Raw genomic sequence first — 17,613 nt, forward strand, 5'->3', positions numbered from 1 at the left:
GCCCGCCCGCCGAGCAGCCGGGCTGGCGCGCTCGGTTTCTGCGCGAAAGCCGGCCGTGTACCTAGGAATTAACCGGCCGGCGCTGGAGGGGAGGGGTGGGGAGCGGGAAGTGGGGTGTGTGGGGGGGGGATGCTGAGCGCGCGCGAGAACAATAATAAGATCGTGTTTGCGGTCGCTGCCCGAGGAGGAATTCGGAGGAGGCGCGAGGCCCGCTGCTCGCGCCGCGCCCGGGAGCCCGGGAAGGAGGCCGGCGGCGGCGGCATGAGGCAGGCGACGCGGCGCCTGTGAGCAGCGCGCGGCGGCGGCGGGGACCTGGGCGCGGGCAAGAGCCGAGCGGCCGGGGGCTCCCCTCCCCCGCTGCCGGGCGGTGATTTGCCGGGCCTGCTGAGCCCCCCGCCCACCCCCTCGCCTCAGCCGCCGCCTCGACGCTTCCCCTCGTCGGAGCGGCCGCTAGTCCGCCCGCCCGCCCGGCTCGAGGCCCGCGGGGAGCGCGGCGCAGTCCGTCGGCCCGCGGGGGGGCGGCCTCCCGGCATCTTCGCGGCGCCCAAGGACGACCAAGAAGGGGAGCGGCAGGGATGGCGCGTCCGCGGCCCCGCGAGTACAAGGCGGGCGACCTGGTCTTCGCCAAGATGAAGGGCTATCCGCACTGGCCCGCCCGGGTGAGTACGGCGGCGGCGCGCGGGCCCGCCCGCCCACCATTTTCCCCTTCATGATGGCGCGCCCGCCCCTTTTCCCCATCGCCTCAGCCCGGAGCGCGGAGCCCGCCGCGAGCGGCCGACTGCGGCCGGGGCTGAGGGCTCGGGCGGCGCTGCGCAGAGAGAACTCGGCCGCGCCGGAGGCGAGGGTTCCCGCGGGCCGCGCCCGCACCCCGCGAGGGCGGCCATCCTTCCGCCCACTTTCGAAGGCGGCTCCGGCCCCTGCAGGCCAGCTGCTGCCTTCCTCCCGGAAAGCCGGCGGTGACTGGGAGCCCGCTTCGCCGGGAAGTGGGCCTGGAGCAGAGGCATCGCCCGGGGCAGGGTGGTTGGCGGACTCGGCGGTCTCGGGGCGAACGTCGGGGCACGTAGAGGAGCGTAGTGCAAATGGCTGTCCGCGAGCCGGCGGGCGCCCGCGGCGTCGATCCTGGAAAGGGGCAGTGGTCATTCCGAGCCAGCGGCAGCCTCTTGGCAGTCGTTCATCCATCTCGCAGAGCATCCTTCGCCATCCAGACTTGTTGAGTTTTCCCTGAGCGCGATTCTGGGTGCCCTACCTGCTCCATCATTGTCCTGGGGTACAAGCATCCCCGGTGCCCCTGCTTCTTTTAAACCGACACCGAATAGTCAGGAGCTGGCAGCTTGCCACTGGCTAGTGGGTCCCGGAAGCTCCTTATGCCTTTTCACCTCCATATTTGTTTTAGGTCGGATTCCAGACCTCATCCTTGTCCCCCCACCTCAGTCCACAATAGCTCTCTCTTCCCATAAGCAGAGTTGTTGCTGTGCTTTTTCTCTAGAAGGCATCGACATGTAATACATAACATTAAATTTTTTTTACCAGGCCCTTTACTAGCATGTGTGCTTTGTGTTTTAAAATCAATCCCTTTTACTTTTATAATAGTTGGTAGTTAATTGCTTGACATAAGAAATGTAGTGGAAAGGAGGGTCAAAGCATGTTCAAGTCTGAATTGGTATCCTTGAGGAATAGAAGTAGACATGGGAAATAGTGGTAGCATAAATATGAATGAAAACTCTAAAAATGTTGTATTATATGCCAGTGAAGATACCCAAGACTCCCCCTACCCGCCCCGCTCCCCCCCTCTCGCCACCAAATACACCCATTCACAAAAAGAAGTGATATCATGGGTGGCCAGACTGAAATTTAGTGAAGTTGAAGTAATGGACGGACATAATCCTTTTTTTTTTTTTTTTTTTTCAGTTTGTCATGCTTGTAAAATAGGAAGAACACTGGGTCAGGAATTGGGGGACCCTGGCATCTGGTCTGGGCTCTGTTATGGGCTGATCATTTGGACTGTCGGAATATCCATTTCTGCAACTATAAAATGATCATCTCTAGGATTTCTTCCAACACTAACAACCTCAGATTTCAAGGGGAAAAAAACAGTCTCATTCAGATTTCATGAGGCTGTGCAAATAACTTTTATCCGTATCTGAACTGTATCAAAGTTCATGGTAGAATAATGGATTATTTCTTCATATATATATGTATATATATATATAGGGCAAGATTTGTTACTTTAGGAGTCCTTTAGAGAATCCCTTGAATATACTCTTCAAGTAAGAAATAAACAGTTACAGGGCACATATGTTTATACATAGTCAAAAGTAAATTAAAAGTTATCATCACCAGTTGGTCATTTTCTTGTAACACAATGGCTTTCTTTAATCTTATCTTTGAAAAATATTTCCTGAGAGTCAAAAAGAAAATAGACTTAAAATTTTATTAACATGTTGCTTGCATAGGTTGGCCACCTGTAGTGATTTTGAAACAAAAACGTGCTGCAGAAGTGGTCCTAGTTGTATATTTAATTGTACATAAGATTCCTAGGAGTTTTAACTCCATACCAAGGGAAAATGGAAAGTAAAATGAGGAAGTAAAGTCAATTACATTGTTAGATAAGATGCAGTAAATACAGGGGGGAAATCTGTCTGTTCACATTACAATGAGTTCCTCAAGGAAAGGACCTAAGTCTCCGTAACTTTCTAAAATATTTTATAATGAGTGGCATGCTGTAATTTCCAAATAAAGGTAAAGTTTAGAAAAAGAAGGAGCCATTTGAGTTTCTGCTCTTCTTGAGCTACAGTTGAATGTTTCAAGTGTTCTCATTTTATTTTCTTACCAATTCTAGGAGATAGTATCCCTACTTTACATCTAGCTATAGCTTTGTAGATGATGATATTATAAAATACTTACAGGGGAAAAATCCTAATTATTCAGATTTCAATACTACTGCTTGATTTGAAGGCCAGCCCTGAATTCTGTATGGCCACAAGGAGTCAAACACAGGAAGAACATGGGGGAGACAGTTTTTTTCAGGCTATGGGGAGGAGCTTTCTAATAGAGCTGATCCACATGGAATGGAGAAGTGACTTCCGTGCTGTAGAGATGACATTTGTTTTAGTTCTAGGAATCCCCTTATGAGGAATGTGAGCCAAGAGAATTCAGACCTCTGGTAAATTTGATCAGGTTGGTTTCAGCTTTTGGCTGGGCTTCACACTCTGTGTCCTGGGGCATGTTCTGTAGTCTTTCCAAGTTTCTGTTTACTAGTCTGTAAAATAGGGATAATTCTCACCTCACAGGTATAGTGTATGTAAAAACACTAAGCAGTGGTATTGAATGTTCCTTCCTTTTTTCCTTTTTGGATTTCTAACTTTTCCCCTGTATCACTACACTATTTAAAATTTTCAACTCTTCAGTAAATTTGTTTCTTGTCCAACATTTTATCATGAAAAATTTCAAATATATGGAAAAGTTTTAAAAAATCTGTACAGTGAACGGCCATATATCTTACCACCTAGATTTCCACACTTAACATTTTACTGTACTTAATATTTGTTTATATATCCATCCCTCTAGGTGTATAGCAGTCCATCTTATTTTAATGCACCTCACAGTAAGTTGCACCCATCATTATAATTTACTCCTACACAGTTGAGCATGTGTATCGTTAACTCAGTACAGTCAGTTCAGCCGCTCAGTCATGTCCAACTCTTTGTGACCCTGTGGACTACAGCACGCCAGGCTTCCCTGTCCATCACCAACTTCAGAAGTTTCCTCAAAGTCATGTCCATCAAGTCATTAACTAGAGGTCAATACTTTTAATAGATCCCCTTTTTCCTTTTGAGGTAAAATTTATGTAGACTGAAACACACTTACTGTAAATATACCATTCAGGGAGTTTGACAAATGGGTACACTGGTGGAAGGCAAGCCCCTACCGGCATAGAACAGTACCACTACCCAGGAAAGTTCCCTCATGCCTTTCCCCAGGCGGTTCTTGTCCTCTCGCCTTTTCACATGTGTTGTTTTAACATTAAATAGCAGCTGGCTGTTTCTGATGGGAATACTTGTGAAAGTGAAGTGAACATGTTAGTCGCTCAGTCATGTCCGACTCTTTGCAACCCCGTGGACTATAGCCCACCAGGCTCCTCTGTCCATGGAAATCTCCAGGCAAGAATATTGGAGTGGATTGCCATTTCCTTCTTCAAGGTATCTTCTGGACCCAGGGATCAAATCTGGGTCTCCCGCATTGGGGGCAGATTCTTTACTGTCTGAGCCACTGTATATAACTTTAAAAATTAGAAGTTCATTTATGCCTGAAGATAAACTAAATTAATACTAAAAAACAGTTGTGGTAAAATGAGTTTCTGAATCTTTTTGAGTATGTACATTATTGGTTAAAAAAAATTGAGCATGGGCACCTCTAATATGTGTACATTTATTTTAAAATTATATGTACATGTTCTTTGCACTGTTATCTACACTGTAAAATAAAGGCAAAAAGAAACTAATAGGGATGACATGATTTAGAGGATATTTTGTGTTTTAAAATTCTTATTGGCAAAATGTCATTAATAGTACTAAATTAAGTTTATATTTTTAAAAGTTCTAAGTTTTGGATTTTTTTTGCCTACTGCTTGTGAAACCTGACTAGAATGTCAGAGTTTTTAATCTTCTAAAGAAATAAATAATGGTCAGGTTGGCCATTTCCTTGCTTGCTTGTGCTTATATTATTCATGTCATCTTTGTAGGACCAATGTAGGGGTTTCCTTTGTGGCTCAGATGGTAAAGAATCTGCCTGCAATGCAAGAGACCCAGGTTCGATTCCTGGGTTGGGAAAATCCCCTGGAGAAGGGAATGGCAACACTGTACAGTTTCTTGCCTGGAGAATCCCATAGACAGAGGAACATGGTGGGCTGCAGTCCATGGTGTCACAGAGTCGGATATGACTGAGTGACTAACAGCTTTTGCAGGACTCCTTTAGCTTGTTCATTTAGGGAGAATTCTGTTAGTAGTAGATGTCCCATAATTTTGCTCAGCCAGGCACACACAAATGACAATAGGTAAATATAACCATCTAAAACACACTAATGTTAATTTATATATTAAATATTAGTAAAGTTTACTTTTTGGGCAAAAGAATAAACTAAAATAGGAATTGTACTTTTTTTCCTCATACCTATTAAAATCATCTTGTGTATTTCCTGACGTGTGAGAAATCTGCTTATGTTACTCCTCTAAAAGAAGGAATACCAAAAAATGTCTTAAAGCTCTGTGTTTCAACTAAAGAGCTTTTTAAAATTAAACTTTATGTGAGAATTCTCAAACATTGTTAATAGAGTAAACTGATACAATCACTTTAGAAAAGGGCCCTGATCTGTGGCAACCTTGTGACCTAACAGTCTGTTCTAGGCATATATCCAAGAGAAATGAGTTTTTATGTCCACCAAAAGACTTATACAGCAATACTCATAATAGCACCTTTATCCATAAAAGCAGAAGGTTGAAAACAACCCAGATGCCCATCAACACAAGAACAGTTAAGCAAATTTGTAGTGTATGTGTACAGTGAAGTACTACTCAGCCATAAAAAGGAACAGACTACTAATGCCCACAAAAATATGGATGAATCTCAAAAATACAAGATTGACTGAAAACAGCCAGATACAAGAGAGTACATTCAGAATGATCCCATGATATTCAAAAACAGGCAGAACTGATCAATGGTCATCAGTCTGTGGTAGGTGGAGGTGATGGTAGGGTTACTGACTGGTTGTTGTTCAGTTGCTAAGTTGTGTCCAATTCTGTGACCCCATGGATTGCAGCATACCAGGCTTTCCTGTCCTTCACTATCTCCCAGGGTCTCAAACTCATAAATGTCCATTAAGTCAGTAATGCCATCCAACCATCTCATCCTCTGTCACCCTTGACTGGGAGGAGGCACTGGAAATGTTCCATACCTTGATCTGGGTTTGTACATATGTAAAAATTTATCAAACTTGCACATGTGGGGTTTTTGCACTGTTGCATATATTATGGGGCTTCTCTGGTAGCTCAGCTGGTAAAGAATCTGCCTGCAATGCAGGAGACCTGGGTTTGATCCCTGGGTTGGGAAGATCCCTTGGAGAAGGGAATGGCTACCCAGTCCAGTATTCTGGCCTGGAGAATCCCATGGACTCTATAGTCCATGAGGTCGCAAAGAGTCGGACACAACTCAGCGACTTTCCCATATGTAATGCCTCAGTTTAAAAAAAAAAAAAAAACATGCAGTTTGTATGAGGTGAGGGAAAAAAAAATGTAATACTCCAAGCTTTTTCATGGATTAAATTTCACCCTTCTTAGCTTTCAGTAAGAAATGTTTTCCTTTAAGGCTTCAGTCCTACAATGTTACATCTTTCTATTCCCTTTTGACTATTTGAGAAACTTCATTTATTACTTCATAACTTTCCTTGAGGCTTCTTTTTAGTTCTGTGTTCTACATCTGTCTTTTGTTTAACTGCACTAGAGTCTTTCTGTTCCTTTCATACTAAATCATTCATTACGCTTCATATTTTTGATCTAGTGATCAACCTCTCACTTGTTAAAACTCAAGAATACAAGAATAAAGCATTTGACCTGACCATCTGCAACAGTTCAAAGAGCTGTACCTTTTTTGAGCACCTACTGTATGTAAGGCGCTATACTAGGTATATTTTTTCATTTTTATACCAACAGGTTAAACTTGCAGCAATTTAAAAATACTGTAATGGAGTGATTAAAGTAATATACCATGCATGCTAAGTTGCTTCCTTGGGTGTCCAACTCTTTGCGACCCTATGAGCTGTAGCCAACCAGGCTCCTCTGTGCATGGGATTCTCCAGGCAAGAAGACTGGAGTGGGTTGCCATATCCTACTCCAGGGGATCTTGCCTACCCAGGGATCGAACCCAGGTCTCTTAGGTCTCCTGCATTGGCAGATGGGTTCTTTACCACTAGTGCCACCTGGGAAGTGGTACCATACCCTCTATTAATGTGCATACTGGTTGGGAATTTTCAGTTTCTAACATAGCACTTTGCTGGTTTCTTTGTCTGTTTTTCCTTCAACAATAGACTGCTAGGTTATGAACCTAGCAGGTTTATTTCTACAGACCAGACTACATGTTTTCAGAGAATCAGCTGAGCCTTAAATTCTTCTTAATCTCAACATAAAGTAAGGTGTTTATAATCTTTATTACTTTTGTCCTGAGTTCATGGAGGTCCATCATTGGTTCATTCCTCGTGTAGAGTGGCACAGGCTCATGCACCCTTTCCCTGAGAGACTGTATTCGCATCACCAAGGAACTGGCACGCTGTCTCATTTTCTTCTGCTCAACCCTGGGAGCAGATCAATAACTTAAATTCTCACTACCAACGTTTTCCATTGCTTCCTTTTCAACCAGGTGAATCTGTTTCTGTCATATCACTTTTGGAACGCCCTAATGACTACAGGGAGGCCTGGCGTGCTGCGATTCATGGAGTCGCAAAGAGTCGGACACGACTGAGCGACTGAACTGAATGACTACTTGTTGCCCCATGATTAGAAAAATATTAATTCTCTTAGTTTCACTATATGAGATCATGTTTGATTCTTTTGGAAAATGATGGTTTAAAATGATACATAACTTTGTTGAAAATGTCTGTTAGCCTTAGAAAAACATTATAGACTTAATAAGTATAGTAAGCATGACAAAGGAAGAGCCCAAATCTTCCTATTTGTTGGAGAAAGATTTTCTATTGCAGAAGAGTCTCCAGATATTTGATCAAAATATAGCCCACTCAATACAGTTATTAGTCCACTGTGAACAGGCTTCTTAATCATTTCAAGTAGTACTACCGAAAGCATGGTCTGTGGATTGCTACCTATCACTGACAAGATAGGTATAGAAATTGAGAGCAGGAGTTTAGAATCTTTTTTAGCTATTTGATAAAGTAACCTTTTGTTTGTGAATCTGATTTTAAAATGAGGTTTGTATTTGTATATCTTTTATTTTTCTAATAATTCATCTTTAATATATTTTACTAAAATGTCTAACTAATTAGAATTTTTTTTTAATTGCTCCTTCACCACAGAGTAGAAGTACTGACTGTAGATTACCATTAAAAGTCAACAGTGTTCCTTGCACCAAAAACACTTTGCTCATACTGTAAACTGTTTAAACTGTCTTTATTTAAAGAGAGAATGGACTGACCTTCATGTTATGTATTAATTCCACCTGTGTAACAAAATTTTATTACACTAGAATGTTCATCCTAGAAAGATTAATTTCCCTAGACATACATGTAAGCATCATGAATATGTACCTATAACAGTAGGTACATAATTTTTGTAATATATACAGTTTTCCATCTTTTCCCCCACTAAACACTATATCTTTAGAAGACTTTCAGTGGCAGTGAATATGTTTCTGTAACATTATTTGTAACAGCCATCTGATAATTTATGACATGGACTATTTTTATAAATTATAACTACCTATTATAGGACTTTTAGTTTATTAATAGTTTTATACTATAAAAGAATACTCTGAGAAACATTCTTTTGGCTAAATCACTAGTTATTTCCTTAGGACAAATCTCTGGAAATTATCTGAGTCGAGGGGCATATGCGTATTTTAAAGCTTTGTATTATAAACTTTTCACTATGTTAACCACAACCAGAATAAGAGAACACTTGTCTTCTCACATATTCATTAAAAGTTAGATGATTCAAACTTTTGAAAGCCTTTGTTAATTTAATAAGCACAATTATTTTTATTGCAATATAATGGCTTTACCATGTTGCATTAGTTTTTGCCATACAATGAAGTGAGTCAACTATATGTTTAAATACATCCTTTCCCTCTTGGACCTCCATCCCACCCTCTAGGTCATCATAGCGCACTGAGCTGAGCTCCCGGTGCTATGCAGCAGCTTCCCCCTAGCTAGCTGTTTTACACAGGCAGTGTATTTATGTCAGTCCTCCAGTCTCCCCATTTAACGAATACTTGATGGAATTAATTTTGGTTATTAGGCAAAATATATGTATTTATATCAATAATGTATATCATCGGATGAACTGATGCCGAAGCTGAAACTCCAATACTTTGGCCCTCATGCGAAGAGTTGACTCATTGGAAAAGACCCTGATGCTGGGAGGGATTGGGGGCAGGAGGAGAAGGGGACAAGAGAGGATGAGATGGCTGGATGGCATCACTGACTCGATGGACATGAGTTTAGGTGGACTCCGAGAGTTGGTGATGGACAGGGAGGCCTGGCGTGCTGCAATTCATGGGGCTGAAAAGAGTCGGACACGACTGAGCGACTGAACTGAACTCATCTTGTTATCAAGTTAGAATGAGTATATATAACACTACTATGAGATCGATATCCCCATTAGAGAACAAGGACTTTCACCTAAAGACACTTAAGTCTTAATTCTAGACTATTAAGAATGCCACAGAACATAAGAAAAATGATACCAGATTGGGTTAAGGACTGAAGAAGCATTTCACGTTATGTTGGGGGTTTCCCTAGTGGCTCAGCGGTAAAGCATCTGCCTGCCAATGCAGGAGATGCAAGTTTGATCCCTGGGTTGGAAAGATCCCCTTAAGAAGGAAATGGCAACCTCTTCTAGTATTCTTGCCTGGGAGACTCCATGGATAGAGGAGCCTGGTGGGCTACAGTCCATGAAATGGCAAAAGAGTCAGACACGAGTTGGCAACTAAACAACATGGCCATACATACTGACGTGTGTTTGTAGGGCTCACGAGTTGCTGTGAAGCTAGAAATCTTCAGAGATTTACTATTATAACATTTATTATATTATCTTTAGTCCATATCTCTTTGAAAGCGCTTTGACACAAGGCAGTATAAAAATAAGTATTAGTTGTACATTTAAAGAAAGCTGAGACTCATTAAAATCAATTCTGAATGAATAGCATGATGTTGACTTGGTGTAGTTTCCAAAACCTTTATGTGTGAGAGAACCTGTCTCCTTTGACCATCAAGTAGGGTAGTCATGAAAGTTACTGTTAAGTAGAGCCTAGAAGCTGCATCATAAGAACTACTACTAGCTTGTGCAGCTTCTTGCCAGTTTACTGCATTCCAAGATTGTATACCAGCCTTTTCCTTTGTGCATTTCCTGCCATTTGTGTACATAATCTCCTTTCAGCTGATTAAAATAGAGGTAGGAATTGAATTTTTCTTTTATCTTCTTTCTTGATCAAAATTTGCTATAGTCAGGTAAGTAACATCTGTATGGTTACAGAGAGCCACATAGAGATAAAAAGAGTGAAATAATCTAAAGATGGGTGAGCTCAAACCTTTAGAATGACATCCTCCAGATTTCTGAGCAAGACTTCCTGCCATGTATGGAAAGACAACTAGACCAGGAGTTCAAAGATAAGCACTTTATTCTACCACTGTCATGGTTTGCTATGTTTTTCATTATAACCTCTTTATAAAATAGGGAGAGTGCTAATTCTTACTCTCATCCTTTTCCCTAGTAATCAAATGTGAAAATATACTTGAAGGAACTGTTTGCTAATTAAGTACCTAATAATTACCTGCTAGAAACACCAGACTAGGAGCCTAGTGAAGTCTCAGTAAGTGCTTTTGTGGTTTGGCAAGTGTTTCAGCCGTTTCCTTGTGACTTTATCATAGTGGGTTGGCTCTAGGCTCTGGGAGTTGTGAGGACTTCCCATTATTACCCCTCCTTCAGATTTCTGAGTGTGATGAGCCATCTCTAGAGATTCCACATAGCTTTAGGTTGGGGACAAATTAAGCTGGACTGTGTTGGCAGATAAAAAGGGTCTGTGAATCAACCACTCTTCCCAGTTGATTACTGGGACTCAAGATCTGACTGGATTCTCTAAGCTTGATTATAGTCTCTAAGTCTTCCCCAAAGTGGAGGTACCATTTCAAAACGGACTGTGTAATTCTTACTAACACAGTAGTAACTTCCTTGTTTCTATCTAGTAATGTCTAGTAACTTCTATGTTTATTAACATGAGAAGTGTTGTAAGTGATAGGTTCAGTTAGGTTCAGTAGTTGTTAGCAAATATATAAATGAGTTTCACAGAAGATCAAAAAACTTTTATGTAGGGTAAAACGTCAGAAAATAAACTCATAGCTTTAGATCTCTTTTTTCCTTTTTATTACTGAAGTAGAATTTTTGTTCTAATGACATCTTTAATTTTGGAGGAAATGCATATTTAGAGGGAGCAGTATTATACAATCTCAGTTCAGTTTTTTAAAGTTAGTATATGTTAAATGGATTGAAAATTAATTCCCTTTAGACTTCTGTTTGACTTTCAAAATGAGACCAGTTATTTTCAAACTAGGCATAACTGTTCTTATCTCCTTCACTGGACTGCTTCATGAGGATTAAGTCAATAATTTTGAAAAAGTATTTAGACCTTGGAAATGAGTCATTGTTGCTGATTGATTCTGTAGCAGTCTAGTCTAGTGGCTTTCAAACTTTTTGGTTATAACTGACAGTAAATGTTAATTTATAATAAATATTAATAAATAATTATTAATTTTATACACACACTAAAAAAAGTTATTCACAAATCATACTAAATGTGATACATCCTGATATTTTTATATTTCATCTTGTTTAAAATCAGGTTGTAACCCACAAAATCAGTTTCACTACCTACAGCTTAAAAAGCACTGGTCTGGTCTGTTAGGCCAAAGGGAAATCAATCTATGTGGGTGGTATGTTTATATAGAACAGTAGTAGTTGAATAGCTTACAAATAGCTGTGAAAAGAAGAGAAGCAAAAAGCAAAGGAGAAAAGAAAAGATATACCTATTTGAATGCAGAGTTCTAAAGAATAGCAAGGAGAGATCAGGACAAAAAAATAGAAGAAAACAGTAGAATGGGAAAGACTAGAGATCTCTTAAAGAAAATTAGAGATACCAAGGGAATATTTCATGCAACGATGGGCACAATAAAAGACAGAAATGGTATGGAACTAACAGAAGCAGAAGATATTAAGAAGAGGGGGCAAGAATACACAGAAGAACTGTACAAAAACAGTCTTCATGACCCAAATAATCATGATGGTGTGATCACTCACCTGCAGCCAGACATCCTGGAATGTGAAGTCAGGTGGGCCTTAGGAAGCATCACGAACAAAGCTAGTGGAGGTGATGGAATTTCAGTTGAGCTATTTCAAATCCTGGAAGATGATGCTGTGAAAGTGCTGCACTCAATATGCCAAATTTGGAAAACTCAGCAGTGGCCACAGGACTGGAAAAGGTCAGTTTTCATTCCAATCCCAAAGAAAGGCAATGCCAAAGAATGCTCAAACAACCGCAAAGACAGTTGCACTCCTCTCACACGCTGGTAAAGTAATGCTCAAAATTCTTCAAGCCAGGCTTCAACAGTACAGGAACTGTGAACTTCCAGATGTTCAAGCTGGATTTAGAAAAGGCAGAGGAACCAGAGATCAAATTGCCCACATCCATTGGATCACTGAAAAAGCAAGAGAGTTCCAGAAAAACATCTCTTTCTGCTTTATTGACTATGCCAAAGCCTGTGACTGTGTGGATCACAATAAACTGTGGAAAATTCTGAGAGAGATGGGAATACCAGACCACCTGACCTGCCTCTTGAGAAACCTATATGCAGGTCAGGAAGCAACAGTTATAACTGGACATGGAATGACAGACTGGTTCCAAATAGGAAAAGGAGTACATCAAGGCTGTATATTGTGACTGTGCTTATTTAACTTATATGCAGAGTACATCATGAGAAACGCTGGGCTGGAAGAAGCACAAGCTGGAGTCAAGATTGGAGAAATATCAATAACCTCAGATATGCAGATGACACCACCCTATGGCAGAAAAGTGAAGAAGAACTAAAGAGCCTCTTGATGAAAATGAAAGAGGAAAGTGAAAAAGTTGGCTTAGAGCTCAACATTCAGAAAACTAAGATCATGGCATATAGTCCCATCACTTCATGGCAAATAGATGGGGAAACAGTGGCTGACTATTTTTTTGGGCTCAAAAATCATTGCAGATAGTGACTGCAGCCATGAAATAAAAAGAAATTTTCTTCCTTGGAAGAAAAGTTATGACCAACCTAGACAACATATTTAAAGCAGACATTACTTTGCCAACAAAGGTCCATCTAGTCAAGGCTATGGTTTTTCCAGTGGTCATGTATGGATGTGAGAGTTGGACTGCAAAGAAAGTGAGCACTGAAGAATTGATGCTTTTGAACTGTGGTGTTGGAGAAGACTCTTGGGAGTCCCTTGGACTGCAAGGAGATCCAACCAGTCCATTCTAAAGGAAATCAGTCCTGAATATTCATTGAAGGACTGATGTTGAAGCTGAAACTACAGTACTTTGGCCACCTGATGCGAAGAGCTGACTCATTTGAAAAGACCCTGATGTTGGGAAAGATTGAAGCCAGAAGGAGAACGACAGAGGACGAGATGGTTTGATGGCATCACCGACTCAATGGACATGAGTTTGAGTAAACTCCGGGAGTTGGTGATGGAGAAGGAGGCCTGGTGTGTTGCAGTCCATGGGGTTGCAAAGAGCTGGACATAACTGAGCAACTGAACTGAACTGAGTAGTTGAATATTTGAGATGAGTTAGTAGTCCTGAGTTTTCTATTCTGCTCTAGCCATAGTCTGTAAAGTTACTTTATGTTAGGTCATTTAACCATCCTGGCCAGTGTTTTCCTTGATCCCCAAAAGTATACAGGTTAAATATTTCTGGTCTCATTTTCCTTCTAATCTTTGAACTGTAAATATACCTATAATTGTCTTGAAGCTAATTGTAGTTTCATACATATGGCTTCTTGAGGGTAATAAGCTTCGTACATTTGCTAACTAGTCAATTATAAACGTTGTTTGACACCTAGTGTTCCCTGGCTGATAATATTGAGGATATGGGGTCTTCTTGGGTTTGTGAGACTAGACTGTGGAGGTATCAAGCTATCTATGACTGGGGTTGGTGGGCTTTTCTTAACTCCAGAAGACTTGGTGGGGTAGGTTTGTGGTACCCTCCGAGGTATATGTAAAGTCATGGGTCTAACACATTTCTAATGATTCTGTATTTTCTTTATGTCATTTTTGTCCAATCAAAAAGAGATTTGCTACTATTACATACAGCAATCTCAGAAGAGAAATCTCATGCTGATGATAGTAAGACACTCTTCAATTTCCAAAAATGATAATTTCCAAAAAGTTACAGGAAACAGTTTTAGATCTCACATCTGGCTGATGACTCAGAAAATAAGTACATTTCTATTGGAAAATAGCCCAACTATACTAAGTGGAAATATCTGGAAACAAAAGGGATAACATTCTGTTAATCTTTGTGTTAAGCCAGGTATTCGAGAACTCTGATGGTTCTCCGCTTAGCCTTTTGTCACTGCTGTTGCTTACTGGCCCTGCCTTGTGCCATGTGGGGTCGCAGGGGAAGGACAAAGTGTTTGATAGAGTTATGAAATTTGACGATCTCCACTGTTCATTTTTTAATAAGCTCCTTGTCTGGGGCAAAGATTTATTTGACTACAAGAGATCAGATAACCCAGAACAAACATGTCCCTTGTTTTTTGTTGTAAAAGCAAATTACAGCAGTAGGGTAGCTCAGCAAGAGTGGACAGTTAGAGAAGTTTGTTGAAAGGGAGATGATGGTGACTGAAGACTCCACGCCACTAGAATTGCTTCTCATTCAGTATTATTGTAAACTCTGAAAACTCAGCCCTTGTCCTCTCTATTTCCTTGTGGTATCACAACTACCTCCCGGCTTTACTCCTTTCTTTTCAAAATTATTCCTACATGATTATTTCTCACCTTGTGCACATTTTCATGCACTTAACTGCCAAACTCCTACTAAGACCAGCTAGACGTAATCACAAAGACATGCAGACGGTACTGCTCCAGGGTTAATTTCAGTTAGGACCTCAACTCTGCTCATCATTCCTTTTACTTGACCTGGTCAGCTCCCTGTCCATCCTCCTCAGGTGGTAGTAGATACTTTTACTGCCCTTTTCCAGGTCAACTTCTTTCCCCCTTCTTTTCAGCAAATTATTTTATTTTCATATTTTATATGTTCTTTTTCAAGGTGCCGTGGAAGAGTAGGAGCTTCTCGCACAGGTGAAGCCATGCCTGCTTCCTGTCTGTGTCCATCAACAGACAAATGACCTTGGGTACCAAATCTCTTAGCTTCTGTGGACTGTAAAATGGAGACAGTAATGCCTACTTTTGAGGGTTATTTCAGGAATTTTGAACATAAGGAGTCTGAAGTTTAACAAATGATCAAAAAATATTTTTTTCTCTCTCTCTCCATCACCTCTTCCCCATCCTCTTTACTAAGACCCTCCCCTTCTTGCTTGACCCCTCTCATTTTCTTTCTTCATTCAACATTCAGCAAATACTTTTGAATGCTTGTTATGTCCCAGGTACCCTAAAGATACTAGGGGTTAGAGAAGTGACCTAAACAAAGTTTTGTTCTCATAGACTTAAAGTCATCAGTCTCTTCCCCTCCACTAACTCTCTCTTTTCAGACTAGAAAGAACAATCTCTTCTGTCTTTCTCTATCTGCCTTTGTTGGTGGTCCAGGCTTCTTTAAATAACTGACCTAAACTGTCTCTTTCTCACCCCTCAACCAGAAGTCAGCATCTCCTGCCAAATAATAGAACTCGTTTCAATCCTGATTGTTGCCTCTGTGGAAATTAACACTGCCTTTAAAAGACTCTCTTCCCTTGGCTTCCCTTATGTGTTTTTCTTCATGAGAGATTCTTCTGCTTCTCTAACCATACATTTATAGATCTGTCTTTGGCTTCAAGCCACCATTCTTGAGACCACTATCTTCTAAACCACTATTTCGGGCCCATATTCACTATTGTGAGCTTCAAATCCAGACATCCATTTACTGACTAGACAGCTCCATCTAGCTGTCTCTCAGGTACCACATGGAAGAGGAAATGGCAACCCACTCCAATATTCTTGGCTGGAAAATCCCATGGACGGAGAAGCCTGGCAGGCTGCAGTCCATGTGGTCGCAAAGAGTCGGACACAGCTGAGCAACTAACACACACACACACACACACAAACACACAGATACCATAAGTTCATCATCAAAACTAATCTAGCCACCCCTCCCAACCCAAGGATTCCTGTTTTAGTTAGAGATTACTATGTAGGGAGTCATCCTAAAAAATAAAGACCTCAAATTATGCTCTTTTTGTTTGCCTCCATCTTACTGATCACCTAATGATGGACTATACCAATGGAGGTCTGGTGGTAGTTCTAATAGAGGAAAACAGTGTGAAATTTGATTTATTATACAGCCCAGGGCAATGTTAGAGTGTTAAACACAAAAGAACCCAAGGCATATTCATGTTGTAAACAGGATGTAATTTCAGAAAAACAGTATGATGTAAAATTATTAATTGGGTATTTTGGTGTCATTTTATTTCTAGTTAATATATAAATGTATCTTGGTTTTATAGTGTATCGTTACAATAGAACTGCTGTTAAATTTGTGCACATTTCAGAACATTATGATGAAATTTGATGACAGTTTGGGATCCACATCATATTGGCATACTGTTTTTTAATTTATTGAAGTATAATTGATTTACAGTGTTGTGTTATACAGCAGTGATTCATTTATACACACACACGTGTGTGTGTGTGTGTGTGTGTATATATATATACACACATGCTTTTCCATTATAGTTTATCACAGGATATTGGATATAGTTCCCGGTTATTAATCCATTCTATGTATGATAGTTTGCATCTACTAACCCCAAACTCCCAGTCCATCCCTCCCCATTGCCTCTCCCCTTGGCAACGACAAGTCTGTTTCCTAGGGACTCTGAGTCTGTTTCGGTTTCATAGATAAGTTAATATGTGTTATATTTTAGATTACACATATAAGTGATACCATATGGTATTTGTCTTTCTCTTTCTGACTCAGTAGGATAATCTGTAAGTCCACCCATGTTGCTGCATTCATGCATGCTAAGTTGCTTCAGTTGAGTCCGATTCTTTGCGATCCTGTGGACTATAGCCCACCAGGCTCCTCTGTCCATGGGATTCTCCAGGCAAGAATACTGGAGTGGGTTGCCATGCCCTCCTCCAGGGGATCTTTCAGACTCAGGACTCAAACCCCTGTCTCTTACATCTCCAGCACTGGCAGGCAGGCTCTTTACCACTAATGCTGCCTGGGAAGCCCCATGTTGTTGCAAATGGCATCATTCCATTCTTTCTTATGGGTGTGTAGTATTTCATTCTGTATGTGACACATCTTTATCAGTTCATCTTTTGGTGAGCATTTAGGTTGACTAGAGATCTCTTCATGAAAATTAGAGACACCAAGGGAACATTTCATGCAAAGAGGGGCTCGATAAAGCACAGAAATGGTATGGACCTAACAGAAGCAGAAGATATTAAGAAGAGGTGGCAAGAATACACAGAAGAACTGTACAAAAAAGATCTTCACGAGCAAGATAACCACGATCGTGTGATCACTCAAGTAGAGCCAGACATCCTGGAATCTGAAGTCAAGTGGGCCTTAGAAAGCATCACTATGAACAAAGCTAGTGGAGGTGATGGAATTCCAGTTGAGCTATTTCAAATCCTGGAAGATGAT

At 41.0% G+C, this 17,613-nt stretch overlaps 1 protein-coding gene across 1 annotated transcript in view; it reads left to right on the top strand.

Moving 5' to 3' along the window:
* Positions 1-575: 575 nt before the first annotated feature.
* HDGFL3 (HDGF like 3) overlaps positions 576-17,613 on the top strand; it is a 77,143-nt gene continuing 60,105 nt past the window's right edge. The window contains exon 1 of the mRNA XM_068991578.1: positions 576-659. Within this exon, the coding sequence (XP_068847679.1) occupies positions 576-659 (84 nt within the window). The remainder of the gene's footprint in view (positions 660-17,613) is intronic.

The sequence above is a fragment of the Capricornis sumatraensis genome, chromosome 19 (assembly GCF_032405125.1).
Source record: "Capricornis sumatraensis isolate serow.1 chromosome 19, serow.2, whole genome shotgun sequence".
Taxonomy (NCBI): domain Eukaryota; kingdom Metazoa; phylum Chordata; class Mammalia; order Artiodactyla; family Bovidae; genus Capricornis; species Capricornis sumatraensis.